This window comes from Odocoileus virginianus, chromosome 16 (genome assembly GCF_023699985.2).
Source record: "Odocoileus virginianus isolate 20LAN1187 ecotype Illinois chromosome 16, Ovbor_1.2, whole genome shotgun sequence".
NCBI lineage: Eukaryota > Metazoa > Chordata > Mammalia > Artiodactyla > Cervidae > Odocoileus > Odocoileus virginianus.
In genome coordinates, this window is record NC_069689.1 from 45,470,184 (window position 1) to 45,484,722 (window position 14,539).

At 48.5% G+C, this 14,539-nt stretch overlaps 1 protein-coding gene across 4 annotated transcripts in view; it reads left to right on the plus strand.

Moving 5' to 3' along the window:
- FAM169B (Protein) overlaps positions 1-14,539 on the plus strand; it is an 86,978-nt gene that overhangs the window by 12,022 nt on the left and 60,417 nt on the right. For 3 of the 4 annotated variants that reach the window (XM_070478176.1, XM_070478177.1, XM_070478174.1), the window contains exons 2-3: positions 6,498-6,631; positions 9,846-9,945. In XM_070478176.1, coding sequence (XP_070334277.1) covers positions 6,498-6,631; positions 9,846-9,945 — 234 coding nt within the window. The remainder of the gene's footprint in view (positions 1-6,497; positions 6,632-9,845; positions 9,946-14,539) is intronic. The other variant, XM_070478175.1, reaches the window with a different exon arrangement.

Genomic DNA, 14,539 nt, shown 5'->3' on the forward strand with positions numbered 1-14,539 from the left:
CTGACACCAAGCTCCCCTTGCCTGTGGTCCTTGGGCTGCAGACATTGGCAGGCTTGCTCTCTAAGAGTGATGGGTCGTCTGGCCCTGACATCATGTCACCTCACTCTTCTGTGTCATTTGTCAAGTGTTAGTGTTCTGGAGCTGGGGTCCCTCGTTAAGCCAGTTGGGAGATAAACACTGGATTAAGAAAATCCCATTGCTACAAGGTTCCTAAACGTCCTGACTGCTGATAGGTGCATAGAACCCCCAGTAGTGAGCTCCGAGCATCACAGCAGGTCCCCTTTTCCCAACTTGCTGGCCTCAGAAACCTCCTTCCACAGCATATCTTGTGAAGCTAGTGTTCCAGAGAATATATGTGTGAAAATGCTGGCAGGATACAAGGGAAGTCAGGAACCTTGGATTCTTTGATATTAAGTAAACCCCAGACACTGCCTCACATAACTGTGGGTATTTCTCGCTGTGCGCAGTGGCCCTCTTTAAAAATTATATGTAATCATACTTCAAGTTAAAAGTAGTTCTCAGTTTTGAGGCGTGCTGTGGAGGGTCAGGATGAAGTTTGCATTTGTGAATACCGAACTTTCTCAAAGCAGACAGCTCGGAAGTGCATTTTTGAGGTGCATGCTCACTGGGAATCAGGGACCCTCCTGAATTCCTGCTGCTGAGTTCTGAGCCATGCCGGTGGCATTTGGAAAGCTTCTCCTTTAGGCACTACCCTGCCGAACACCTGGGTGCAGACACTTCTTGTCAGATGCCCTCTCTCTGGTTGGCATGGGGGAGCTGAGCTCTTTGCCCAGCTCAGAGGAAGGCACTTAATGCCTCTCAACAGATTTCTCCTGTAATAAGGGTTCCTTCTCCTAATAATTTCCCTTTAGAAGCAAACTACTTTGTGACGAAAACAATCAGCCTGCTTATGTGAAAAAGGAAAGAAACAAATTTCTGTTCTAGCGATATCTACTCTTAGCCAATTGTTAAAAACAAAAGTAGCAGACTCTAATTTTGCATCCTTAAAATTGTTTTCACATATAACCATGAGCAAGAATTGTTCTTTCTGTAGTTCAAGAATGACAACTTCCAGCCAGTTTTTTCCAGTGACATATGCCACGCGGTTACTGACAGGGGTTCTCAGTAAAGTCAGAATTCTTTGAGTGGGGTTAGCAGAATTTAGAATCTCCTTATTAATGTTTCTCTTAATTGTAGATCCATATGAGAAAAATTGCACTTTCCTAAAATGGAAGAATTTTCCTAATCTTTGGCATGAGGTGGTGTTTGGAAAGAATACTCTGCAAGTGATACTGAATTGATAGTTAGGTGCAGAGCATTGATCCTTTTCAAGGTCTTCATTAGTTGGCTTTGGTGTTTACATTGAGAGGACCAAGAAACGCTAGAAAAGCTCTGAACGTTAGGACTGGCGGCCGTGGCTGAGGGATCAGCAGCGGGGGACGGGCAGTGGCTCGGAAGAGTGTGGCAGGCCCGTTACCAGCCCTGGAAGCTTTGGGATGAAGATCCTGAATGACTTTGGCATTTTCCCTGGAAGAATGCTCTAAGACAGATCTCTGCTTTTGTTTTTTGGGTGACCATAGCCAACATGTGCTTAGAGTGAATTCTTACATGCGGAGTTGGTTTGGGGATTTCAATTTCTTTACGGTCTGCACTGAATTATCATTTCAACTGTGTGCCTTTTTTCATGAAAGCGTTTTACATCACACTAAAAAGATTACATTCTTTTGGCTTTGGAAAAATATTTCCTGTTGGGTTCAAACCATTAAAGCCTCTTAGCGTTTCGCATCTGGAAGCCCCTGCCTGGGTCGGCCTTCCCCCAGCAGCTGGGAGGCTGGGCTGCCTGAGTGCCTGCGGAAAGTGCTCCGGACTTGTTGACTCCCCGCGGGCCCCTGAGGCCCCCTGTCCCCCCCCCACCCCGGGAGTGCCCTGCGGGGGGAGGCTGGGCGGGGGGCTTCCTTCTTCCCTGTGTGACGTGGGGCCACTAGCCCGTGTTTGCGTGTGCCTGTGTGTATGTGTGTGCGTGCCTATGTGTTTGTGTGTGCCTGTGTGTGTGCCTGTGTTTGTGTGTGCCTGTGTGTGCCTATATTTTTGTGTGCATGTATTTGTGTGTGTCTTTGTGTGCCTGTGTGTGCTTGTATTTGTGTGTGTGCATTTGCGTATGTCTTTGTGTGCCTGTGTGTGCATGTATTTGTGTGTGTGTATTTGTGTGTGCCTCTGTGTGCCTGTGTGTGTGTGTATTTGTGTGTGTCTTTATGTGCCTGTGTGTGTGTGTATCTGTGTGTGTATCTGTCTGTGTGTGTATTTTTGTGTTCCTCTCTGTGCCTGTGTGTGCATGTATTTGTGTGTGCGTGTATCTGTGTGTGTGTATTTGTGTGTGCCTCTGTGTGCCTGTGTGTGCATGTATTTGTGTGTGTGTGTCTGTGTGTGCCTGTGTGTGCATGTATTTGTGTGTGTGTGCCTCTGTGCGCCTGTGTGTGCGTGTATTTGTGTGTGCGTGTATCTGTGTGTGTGTGTATTTGTGTGTGCCTCTGTGTGCCTGTGTGTGCATGTATCTGTGTGTGTGTGTATTTGTGTGTGTGTGTCTGTGTGTGCCTGTGTGTGCGTGTATTTGTGTGTGTGTGCCTGTGTGTGCCTGTGTGTGCGTGTATTTGTGTGTGTGTGTCTGTGTGTGCCTGTGTGTGCGTGTATTTGTGTGTGTGTGCCTGTGTGTGCCTGTGTGTGCGTGTATTTGTGTGTGTGCCTGTGTGTGCCTGTGTGTGCGTGTATTTGTGTGTGTGCCTGTGTGTGCCTGTGTGTGCGTGTATTTGTGTGTGTGTGTCTGTGTGTGCCTGTGTGTGCGTGTATTTGTGTGTGTCTGTGTGTGCCTGTGTGTGTGTATTTGTGTGTGCCTCTGTGTGCCTGTGTGTGCGTGTATCTGTGTGTGCGTGTATTTGTGTGTGTCTGTGTGTGCCTGTGTGTGTGTGTATTTGTGTGTGCCTCTGTGTGCCTGTGTGTGTGGCTCCTCGGCTGGAGACGGGTCTCCCTTCCCAGCTGGCACTGGAGGCCCCCTCCCCTGTCCTGCCTTAACTAAGCTCCGGTTGTTGCTCCCACCCAGTTTTCCAGAAAGCTCACCCAAGCATTTTCCGTGTAAGAGGAAATCTGCCTGAACTTCTCGGATGGGGCAGTCTCCCCGGAGAGAAGAGAAGGCATTAAAGCCCCAAAGGCTGGAGGATCACAGCTTCCCGCTGTCCCTGGCTGGCTCGGGGTGCGTCTTCCTTCTGGAGGTGCGGCGGTCTGGCCCGGCTTAGGCGTCTGAGAGGGGAAGCTAGCGTGGGGGCCACATTGCTGTGGGCATCGAGACGTTTGGATATCCCTTTTTCGGAGGGTTAGTGTTTCCCTCGAGGCAGGCCCCGTGCAGCCCCTATGCTCATGCCGTCCGGCTGATTGGTTTTGCTGGGTTTCTGTGGAGAAACCCAGGGCCTGCCCCTGGCTGCACTGCAGGAGCCTGAGGGACCGGGGTGCCCACCGGGTTCTCTGAGAGGCTCTCACAACTCCGGCAGCACAGCCAGCTGGGACACATTTCTCCTGACCACATGCGGCCAGAGCCGATGGCGGGCAAGCTGTGACAGCCTCAGGGCGACCCGGCGAGGCCTCTGGGGCCGGTGGTCTCGGGTAAGGTACCCCCTCCTGAGCCTGTCTGGAAAAGCTGGGGGATTACACTGTGCTCCCGTCCCCTGTCGTCAGGGGTCTCAGCTCGTGTGCGCACGTGTGTGTGTGTGTGTGTGTGTGTGTGTGTAGGGGCGGGGTCAGGGGGCATCTGTAAGGCTCTTCCAGCTGCCCTCAACCTCACTGGAGTGGACCAAAACCCGCGTCTGCGGGACCAGCCCCAGAGAGGACAGGCCGAGTGGGATTTCCGCTTGCTCCTTCAGACGGTGTTCCTGGGGGTGTCTGGAGAAAGGCAGCGGATTGAAACCGCATTCGTGGGAGAACCACGCGGCCTGAGTCGGGTACCCAGGGCTGGAGCAGCCCACTTGCCTGTGCGTTTTCCTTAATTTACCGGGACGTGCGTGGAATCGTTTCTCATACCTGTGGGAAGCCACTGGATCAACTGGATGAATAGCAGTGTGAACAGAGAGCTCAGCTAAACAACCACCCACATTTCTGAAGTGCTTGGGATGAAAAAGGCGCCGGCAGGGAGAGACCCATATTGGGGGTTAGGCAGAGCGGGGAGAAGAGAGAACCAGCGCTCCGAGGGTCTGCAGGGATCTTCAGGTCCCCTGTTGACTGCTGTCAAAGTTCGGGTGTGCACGGCCCTGCAGCATGGGGCGGGGCAGGGCGGCCAGGGTCCCGTCCTGGGACTCAGGGCCTCTCAGAGCCCTTGCTTCCGGGGCTCCAGGAGCACCCCAGGAGTGCCGGAGACTGAGATGGGCCTTGAGGATGGCAAGGCGGGGAGTGGGGGCCGCCAAGGAGGGGATGTGGGCCTGTAAAGGCCTGTGAGGCTGGCAGAAAAGGCTGCCTGGATGGTGTCACCAACGTCATCGGACTGTTTTACACACTCTGAGACCAGACAGGCCCTCCTGCCCTGGTGTTGCTGCTGACTAGCCAGCTGGTCGTCTCTGCAGGCCTCAGTTTTCTCAGCCATAAGTGGGAGTTAGGCTGGACTCGGTGAAATCAGAGGCAGGAGGACTCTGCAGCCTGCTGTCACCTGGCGCCAAGGACTGGCTACAGTGTTTTTATTGGGGGCAGAGGAAGGATGGGTGGAAGGGGAGAGGTGAGGCCAGAGGTTATCATTACGAGATGCTGAGGCCTTGAACTGACGGCATCAGGACAGTTGGAGAGAGATGCTGCAGGCTGAGGCTTCAGTGACAGGTTTGAAGGGGTCCCCCAGTAAGGAGCCATCTGACACGGCTTGGATCCGTCAGCTTTGAGCTGAAATGTCCAGAGTGCCCAGTAAGGAGTGGGAGTGGGGGTGTGTATTGGCTCTGCCTGGCCACCATGTCTAATCAGCTGCTAGGGGCTTCCTGGCCCACCGTAGTGAGAAGGAACCTGGGCCTCCTTGAATGTGTGTGTGTGTGTATGTGTGTAGAGAGAAAACATGCACATACACACACAGACACACACCCACACCCCAGTGTGTGCCTTCCATAGCAGGATATCTCCTCTACCTAGAGGCACAACCTTGTTTAGAAAGAGACCCCCAGCTTCATCAATGCCTTGTTCATCGTCACCAAATGGGCTGTTAATTCTTTACCTCTTTATCTAAAACATTTGCATCTGTGTATTTATAGTTGTAATTTTTTTGATATGTGTTTCACACTCAAATATTTAAAATTGATAGTGGGAGAGTGTTTTTACTCATCCTTTCACCACTCTTTGTGCCGGTGACATTTTCACCATGAAGAGTCAGGGGCAGGGCTGAGGCCTGGTCCAGCCCTGCTCTTGACAGCCTCTGTTGTCTACGAGCACTTCCCCCAGTCAATGGCAGTATAAGTCATCAGAGGCAAACTTGGTGAATCGGAGACATGAAACTGTTTGCTGCTAAGAGCAGTCTCTGTTCCCTGAAAAGTGGCTGGCAGAAGGAATGGAGATTCTGAGAGAGAGTAGGAAGCTGGTATTTCAGTGGGTGTTTATGTGCAGGCTTATCTTCCTTGAGGAGGCAGAGGAGGGGGAAGGGGAAGAAGAAAGAGGAGGAGAAGACAGCTACTCTCTCACGCTTCCCACCACGGGAGGCCCAGAGGTGCGTCAGAGGAGGGGGCTGCAGGAGGGCAGAGCTACGGAGCCTCCCCCTGCCCAGGGATGTGCCAGTCAGAGGTGAGCTAGCATCTCAAGGGAAAACCAACTGCCGGTTCTGAGCTGAACTGTATGAGCTCAGCGTGTATGATTATTCAAGGATATAGTCTTCCTCTAAAAGTGTGGTGATAAGAAAGAGATGCTGAGTAGAGATAGGAGATAACTTACAAATTAATCTGTAATAGTCTGTGTATGGCCATATAGGTTTGCACATGTCGTTTCCGAGTTCATACTAACTAGTACACTTAAACTCTTACAATTGAGCAGACTGACAAACCAACTTCAAAGCAAATGTAAGCTGGCAAAATAATTACTCAGGCTGGACTTTGTCCAAGTTATCAAGGTTCTCACCTGCTGGGGTCCACTCTCAGGGTACCTGTTTGTACATGTGGCCACGGTGGCTGGCCCTACTGGAAAATACTTGGGAAACCATTTTATAATTTGAGGATATAAAGAAAGTTTCTGCAGTGGTCTAAGAGGGTTCACATTGAACCTCATGTCTTCTTGGGCTGGGTGCCAACCCCAGCATCAGGGCTATCTTCTATTTTCTTTTGATTCTTGCTGTTATACTGCTTTTTTCTTTTACACTTAAAAAAATAAATGAATGTACTTTTTAGAGCAAGTTTCAATTGGCTGCTTTTTTTCTTTTTCATATTCAAGAAGTAAGTGACCTTTATCTCAATGAAAGAGTGGAGCTCATGTCATTTTTTGCCTTCTTTATCCCCTAGCAGGCATTTACCCCGTGGATATTTTGGAAGACGACCCTGCTGGGCATCAGGAAGCGACTCTGGCTTACTATGCCATGCTTGGGGAAGGAGCGGGGCCCTCACCGGAGGTTTTCTCTCTTCCCACTGGGGAGCAGGTATGTGTGATCTTCTAATTGGTGGAGAGTTTCGTATAATCTAACTTATTAGAAAGGAGAATGTTAGTGAAAGAGTATTAGAGATTAAAAAAATAAATCCTTCTGGAATGAATACTGGAATGATTCCACTTTGAGAAGCAAAAGGAATCCTGGACTGGGGTTATGAGGGTAAGTCCAGATCTATAAGGCAGTCAGCATGACAATCTGCCGTGAACTTCATGTCTACCACTCTAGAGCTGTGTGATCTTAAGCAAGTGTCTTTACCTCTCTGGTCTTGCTGTTCTCATCTCAGGATTTGGGACAATAGCAGTGCTTACCTCGTACTATTGTTCTGAGGATTAAATGAGAGCTGTGTGTGTTGTCTGGCTGGCCTCAGTTTTCCCATTTGTAAATGAGGGGATTGACTGACCTCTAGTCTCTAAGGTTTGATTAAGTCCTAAAAGTTTGTGATTTGGAATGAAGTTGCACCAATTATGATTTTTAGCACTGATAAAATTATGCTTTTGAATATGGACTGGAAGAAATCAGAAATGAAAACTTAGGATGGTGGGATTGTGAGTGAAATTTAATAATTGTGCTATTTTTAAGACCTTTCCCCCCTTAAGTAAAAAGAATATGTGAATCTTGGACTGTACCTAAATTGGTTAGCTGCTTTTCAGATTTGAGGCTGATTTGCTGAAAGAGGCAAGATTTTCTTGTTTTATACAAATAAAAGTTCACTCATACCAGGAGTTGCTGCTGTCTGGCAGGCAAAGTTAGTTGAGGAAGACAGGGTTTTATTTCGCTGTACTGAAGTTGTTCGAGAGTTAATTAAAACAATGGCTTCTACAGTTTATATAGTGTGGCTTCCTTGAGATTTCAGAGATGCTTGTTTGTAATCTACTTCTGGAAGAATCCAGCGCCCAAGGGTGATTCCTTATTCTGGATTTGCAGAGGGAGGTGGCTGTAAGCACACGCTTTCAGCGCCGCCTAGTGACACCTATGCTGGAAGGCGAGTAGGCGCTCAGTCAAGGCTAAGGCCTTACTCTTGGGCTTCCTCTTGGGGAGTGGGGGGCTGGTGGGCTGAGGGCTGCTGGACAGAGTATGGGGCATGCTGGGTAATCTAAGAAGGGTGGTGAAATGCAGGAGTTAGTCCTGAAGTACTTTAGGATGCACTCTGACTCATCTGCTTTTATTTCATGCTTATTTATGGGTTACAGCATTACTTACACAACAAAACAAATTCTAATATGTAGTGTGCTCACAAAGTGAATAATTTTAGTGTTGTTATTAGCAAAAATCATAATAAAATAAGATTGTTACTAGAATTTAGTTGTTTTAATGTGATAGAAGTGCTGAAATGTCTTTCCACCAATTTGCTTCTCCTAAAAAAAAAAAAAACAGTCCTGAAAATAATCATTTGGTTTCCTACCATTTTAGCAATTAATTAAGAAAGGGTAGCTGTTTCCTACCACATAACAGGTTTTGAAATAGTTTGATTTGTGATGATTATGGATCTCCTCATTGCTTTTAGCAAATTTAACTTTTCTTTTTGATCCCAGAGAAATTTTTTCAAACAAAACAATAAAAGACAAGATAAGGCTGTACCATACCACATCACACTGGTCCTGCCCAGAATCTTTTCTTTTCATAATGAACTCTGTTTTCAGTCTTGAAATTGTCTTATCATAGTTAAAATACGATAATACTTATTGATTTCTCCTGGTTATAGAACAGTGTATGCTCAGTGTATACTATTTGAGAACTACAGCCAAGGACAGAGAAAATAAAATCACCCATGTTAATTGCTGTGGACATGTGGAGTGTTTCTGTTGGTTTTATTTCTGGGCATGCCTTTTAAACATGCAGATCGCACTCGGAATACAATATTGTTTATAATAAGCGTATTTCCATGTCGATACGATGCTTTGTACATATTGTTTCTAAGGGCCTTATAATGGCTGTACGCTGGGTGAGTCTGGGGGCCTCACATGGCCACCTCAGGGGCCAGCTCAGCGACTCTTCGTTCAGGTGACTGGAACATAATCAGGTGCCAAAATGATGACGGGTCTCAAGATTTAAGAAGCAGTCCTCTGAAACCGTGGAGGTCTGCTATAAGCTTTTACAGGCGGCTTGCCTGCCTCACTCAGCCCACACATCCTTTTCTCATTCTCTTCCACTCTCCTTGGTCAAAACAGACTTTGCCGTGGAATGCGTTGTCCTTTTGCTTAGGGAGCTGAGGCCTGTGGGTTTGGTGGCCGGGGACAGGACTTGGCACGTGGGCACTTGAGAGAAGGCAGCCCAGTGTCAGAGACTCTGCTTGGAGTCCTTAGGGTCTTGAGCTGCGGCTCTTCACCCCCGGCGCGCCTCAGAGCCAGAGGACAGCCTGGGTTCCCAGAGAGGGTGTGGGCTTCTCGAGGCTGCTGGCAGGGGCCTGAGCCAGGGCAGCAGGCAGCCTGGCTCCGCGGGTGGGCCCAGGCTTGTCTTCCCTTGTGGCTCAGCTGGTGAAGAATCTGCCTGCAATGCGGAAGACCGGGGTTCAGTCCCTGGGTTGGGAAGATCCCCTGGAGGAGGTCATGGCAACCCACTCCAGTATTCTTGGGCTTCCCTTGTGGCTCAGCTGGTAAAGAATCCGCCTGCAATGTGGGACACCTGGGTCGATCCCTGGGTTGGGAAGGTCCCCTGGAGAAGGCAAAGGCTACCCACTCCAGTATTCTGGCCTGGAGAATTCCATGGACTGTCTAGTCCCTGGGGTTGCAGAGAGTCAGACACGACTGAGCGACTTTCACGTCACTTCCCAGGCTTGCCCAGGCAGTTTGCACAGAGTGGCCACAGGAGGATCCTTGAGGTCAGCCTGGCAGGTGGGGCCTCACGTGGCCTCCGGCTTTCGCAGGTGGAGACCCGGCGGGGATTTGGGTGGGGAAGGCTGCTGGGGCCAGAGGGGGTGGAAGGAGAGGCCGCGAGGACTGAGGAGACAGTCAGCTGTTATCGGGTAGCCAGGTGAGGGAGGGGACGAGTGGGTCTGCTGGGGGAGACGGAGGAGGGCCCTTTGTCAGGCTGCGCTGGTGTTTAGCTCCGGGTGCTTGAGGTTCCGTGTTCCTGCTCCTCCGTCCTGTCAGAGGAGCCTCTGTGCCGCCGTGTTCTCTGAACGAGCAGTGTGCTGGCTTAACTGTCCAGCAGTTTCTTGTGCTCTTGCTGTGATGACAGAACCAAATGGTGATTTTTTTTTTTTCAGGTTAAACTTGAAGCTTCGTCTGTTTGCTTTTGCACCATGCACCGTGATGAACCTCAACACAAAATCTTGGTCTTGGTTAATCCCCAGGACACAAAGACAGGTTAGTAGTTATTAATGACTTTAGTACACGAGAATTCTGATTTGTTTACGATGAATGGAATCAAATACCTCAGAAGTGATGGTTGTACTCTTTGGCTGGACTTAGAACACCAAGGCGGAACTGATTTATTTTCATCTTTTAGAGATCCATGAGGGTGTTATGGTTTCTGTTTATTGACACACATATTGATTTTTGTGTTAAAGACACCAGACACCTTCTGGCCCAGAGTCACGGTATTCAGAGCTGCTTCTGAGTGTCACACGTGCTGTTCTTATTATTAGTAACAGCATTGCGTGCACAGCCTGGAGGGTCACCGCGGCCCTGTCAAGTGCAGGGACTGTTGTTTTTTTAAATTTCGCTTCTTCTTATTTTTGACTGTGCTGGGTCTTTGTTGCTGGGCCTTTGTGGGCTTTTCTCTAGTTGCAGTGAGCAGGGGCTACTGTCTCATTGCGGTGGCTTCTCTCATGATTGAGCATGGGTTCTGGGGTGTGCAGACTTCTGTAGTTATGACCCCCAGGCTCTAGCGGAGGCTCACAGGCTCAATAGTTGTGGTGCAAGGGCTTAGTTGCTTTGCAGCATGTGGGATCTTCCCGGACCAGGAATCGAACCCACGTCTCCTGCATTGGCAGGCAGATTCTTTATCACTCAACCACCAGGGAAGCCCAGGGACCATTTTTATCCCTGCCAGACTGGATGAGGAAAGCTGGTGCAGGGTAGGGGATTTTTGCAAGGTGATGATCTGGTGGGGTTTTGTTTCTGGTGGTGAAATTGATGTAATCAGTAGCACATTTATTCTTCCTCTGCATCGTGACCTGTTTGTCACCAATTTCACTGTTGGAAGCTGACCAATTTCAGGTTCTCGGGTGAGTGCTCTGAGCTCGCGTGGATGGCTGTTCTCGGCTGCATGGAGGCGGGGCGGGCCTGGGGCTGCTGGCAGTGAGCAGTGTGGGGTGGGAGAGGGTTCCAGCCCAACAGTCTGCCTGGAGCCCAGGCCACCCAGCAAGCTGGAAGCAAAGCTCCTCATCTGTGACCTCAAGGGAGTCCCAATATAAGGTCAATCCTATTTAGAAATTTACTCTTTTGTTATACTTTAATGTGTTTTTACAGATTTCCTGCAGTGACCATATATTGCTTTCCTAATAAGAAATTTAAAAAACCAAACCAACACTTAGTGAGTTACCCCTCCTTCAAGGATGCGGTGTCTGCTGAAAGTTTGGGGTTAGGGGTCTTCAACTACACTTTGCCAAAGGGGCCTCCTTCAACTCTCCAGCTCCCCGGGGATGAACTTTTGCCTTTCACCCTGCATGTCCATCTCAGGCCTGTAGTCAGAGGATGCCCTGTTCCACAGGTGTCACAAAGCCCAAAGTGACATCCTTGACCAGAGAACGTTATTTAGCACATATCTATCATGCATGCTTCTCTCATTACTAATCCTGAGACACGAGTGTGCTTAGTTAGCTGTCTTGGAGTTTTGGGCATGTTGGTGAAGCCTCCTCCTTGCTTCAGGGCTAGGGTTGGCTGAACCGTGTGTGAGAGCTTTCTGGTCAAGGTTTAGGACACTTCCTATTCCTGTTTGGCCAAGTCCTTGTTGAACAAAGGGGCTGGGATAACCCCAGGACTCTGACTTCGCCTTGAATGCCCCAGGTTAGAGAAAGTAACAGGAGGAGCTCACAGATTGTCAAAACACTCTGAAAATATCATTTGCCAATTTTAAGAGGATGTCCAAATATCAGCAGCCCTCTCCTCTGCCTTTTTCTGGCATTTAGCAATATTCTGGTTAAAGGTCTTTAACTGCATTTGCATAATGTAAAAACATATGACTGACTCATAAATCTGTTTCCTATTTCCATTGTACTTAATTTTTCGGTTGTTTTTGAGAATGTATTATAATAAATATTCATAAGCTCTAAGAAATATCACTCTGGATCTTTCTTTATGTTTCCTAGAGCTTTAAATAAAGTTTCCAAATGTTTTCCTGCTGTTGGGCTCCATGATCGTTGCTGAAGTTTTGCATGATTTCCAAAAAGCGCTCAGGTGTTATCCACATCTTGTGCTCTTTACTCTGGTATTTAGAAGTGGGCATCATATGTAAATGCTCCTCTGTGGCTGGAGACATGTGGACTCCCAAGCAGCCAGTGGTACCACAGAGCCTCTTGCCTCTTGACACACGCGCCGCTTCAGCCATGTGCTTACCTGTGACCTTTGAGAAGGCTGGCCCTGGTTCCTTTGTAATTTTCCAGTGGCATTCGTGAAGGTCTGTGTGTTTGTGTGTGTGGGTGGTTGCCTGCATGCATGCAAGTTGCTTCAGTCCTGTCTGACTCTTCATGACCTTTGGACTGTAGCCCACCAGGCTCCTCTGTCCATGGGATTCTCCAGGCAAGAATGCCGGAGTGGGTTGCCGTTCCCTCCTCCAGGGGATCTTCCCAACCCAGGGATGGAACTCGAGTCTCTTATGTCTCCTGCATTGGCGGGTGGGATCATTACCACTAGCGTCGCCTGGGAAACCTGTTTGTGTGGTTAGATGGAAGTTACAGGGATCAGAGCTGTTTGATGAGACTGTGTATGAGTTAATTATTATAGTAACTTCCAGTAACCCTGTGAGCAAATGAAAGACATCCCAGAATTGTGAATTCCCTGGTGGCAAGCAGTTAATGTTCATGGCGGAGTACTGTGAAGATGTGAGTATAAGTAGGCCTTGGAGACCTTATGGAGGTTCCAGACCACTGCAGTAGAATAAATATTGCAATAAAACGAATCCCACAAATTCTTTGGTTTCCTAGTGCATAGAAAAATTATGTTTATACTATTATCTATTAAGTATGCAGTAGCATTATGTCTAAAAGAATGTACACACCTTAATTAAAAATACTTTATTGCTAAAAAAAAGCTGATTGTCATTTGCTGCTGCTGCTAAGTTGCTTCAGTCGTGTCCAACTCTGTGTGACCCCATAGACGGCAGCCCACCAGGCTCCCCCGTCCCTGGGATTCTCCAGGCAAGAACATCTGAGACTTCAAAAGGTCATAGTAATTTTTTTGTAATAAGTAATATCAAAAATCACTGATCACAGGTCATCATAACAAGTGTAATGATAATGAAAGAATTTAAAATATTGTGAGAATGACCAAAATGTGACATAAAGACATCAAGTGAGCAATTACTGTTGGGACAACGACACTGGCCGAAGGTTGTCACAAACCTTTGATTTGTTGTAAAAAAAAATGCAATAAAGTGAAGCACAGTAAAGTGCAGCGCAGTGGAATGAGGTCTGCCTGTAATGCAACCTTCCAGCTTTTCTCCTGTAAGAAGCTGGGGACGTGCTTTCCGTGAAGGTGGTCTGAGGGGCGTGTGCCCTTGTCCCATCCATCCGGCTGCTCCCTGCCGCGCTCACGCTCAGCTGTTTCTCAGTCGGAGGCTGGTTTCTGTCCCCGAGGGCACACAGCCAAGGGCTGCCAGGAGCCTCCCTGTCTGAGCTGCTTCTGCGCCTCTCCCAGGGCCCTGTCTTTCATTTATTTCCCCTCGTTCACTATTCCTCTGGTTTTTAAATTATTAACTGATCTCAAGTGTTTACAAAGATGAAGAAAATAACTCCTCTCGTCAAAAAAGTTGTCTTTTCTTACCTCTCATATTGAATTAAGAGTGCTCATCCTGGTGTTCCAGATTCCTTCAGCTGATGGCCTTTTGCTCCTCTCATTTCCACCCAGGACCTTTGGAGAATGAGATGAACGTGGACTTTGGTGTCAGACTCAACACACTTGGCGTCCTGGCTCTGCCAACTGACTGGGTGACCCAGATAAATGGTTTGGCATCTCTGAGTCCCAGTTTGGTCATTTGCAAAATGACACCTTAGCTACCTCACAGAGTAGCTGTGAGGATGAAATGATTTGTGGCAGAAGAATCTGATGCTTTGGACTATTCAGGGCAGAGAGCAGGCGTGGGATCAGAAGTAATCTTCCATCATGGAGCGTCTTTGCATGTTCTTCTCTGTCTTTGAGTATTGCGTTGTAGAGGCACAGGGCTGTAGAATGGGAGGCCTTCCCATCAACTGCTGGCCAGGCTTCGGTAGCTGAATTATTTCCTTGGCAGATTCTGCTTGCAAGCCTTATGGAGGGGAAGGCAACCCCACGCTAAGGCCATCTAGTTTGTTTTGGAAGCACTCTTAACGGTAAGACCATTGTTCTTTTTGCTAATCCCAAACTGCCTCATTGAATGAATATCGTGCAGTCTGTCCCAAAGCAGCCAGAGATCAAGGACAGGCCAGGGAAGCTATATGTCTACACCTCATGGAGGAAAGGAAAGGAAGCTGCATTCTCATCCTTGGAGCGCAGGGCCCCGGGCGCTGCAGTGGGGGTGGCTGGGAAGCAGATGGGACCAGGGCTGTCTTAATGGAAGGATGATGTTCCCGCTCAATTACAGCCCCATTCTCTTTGGTGCTGCTCAAGCTGTGGCTGAAACAAACTGGTGCTTATCTGTGGAGAGCAACAGGGGGATGAGAGGGCTTGAAACCATTTGAACAAGGCTCGAGAAACTAGGGCTGTTTAGCTTTAGAGAAGGGAGGCAGGGGTCCAGAAGCTCATGGTCGAAAGGGCATTTAGA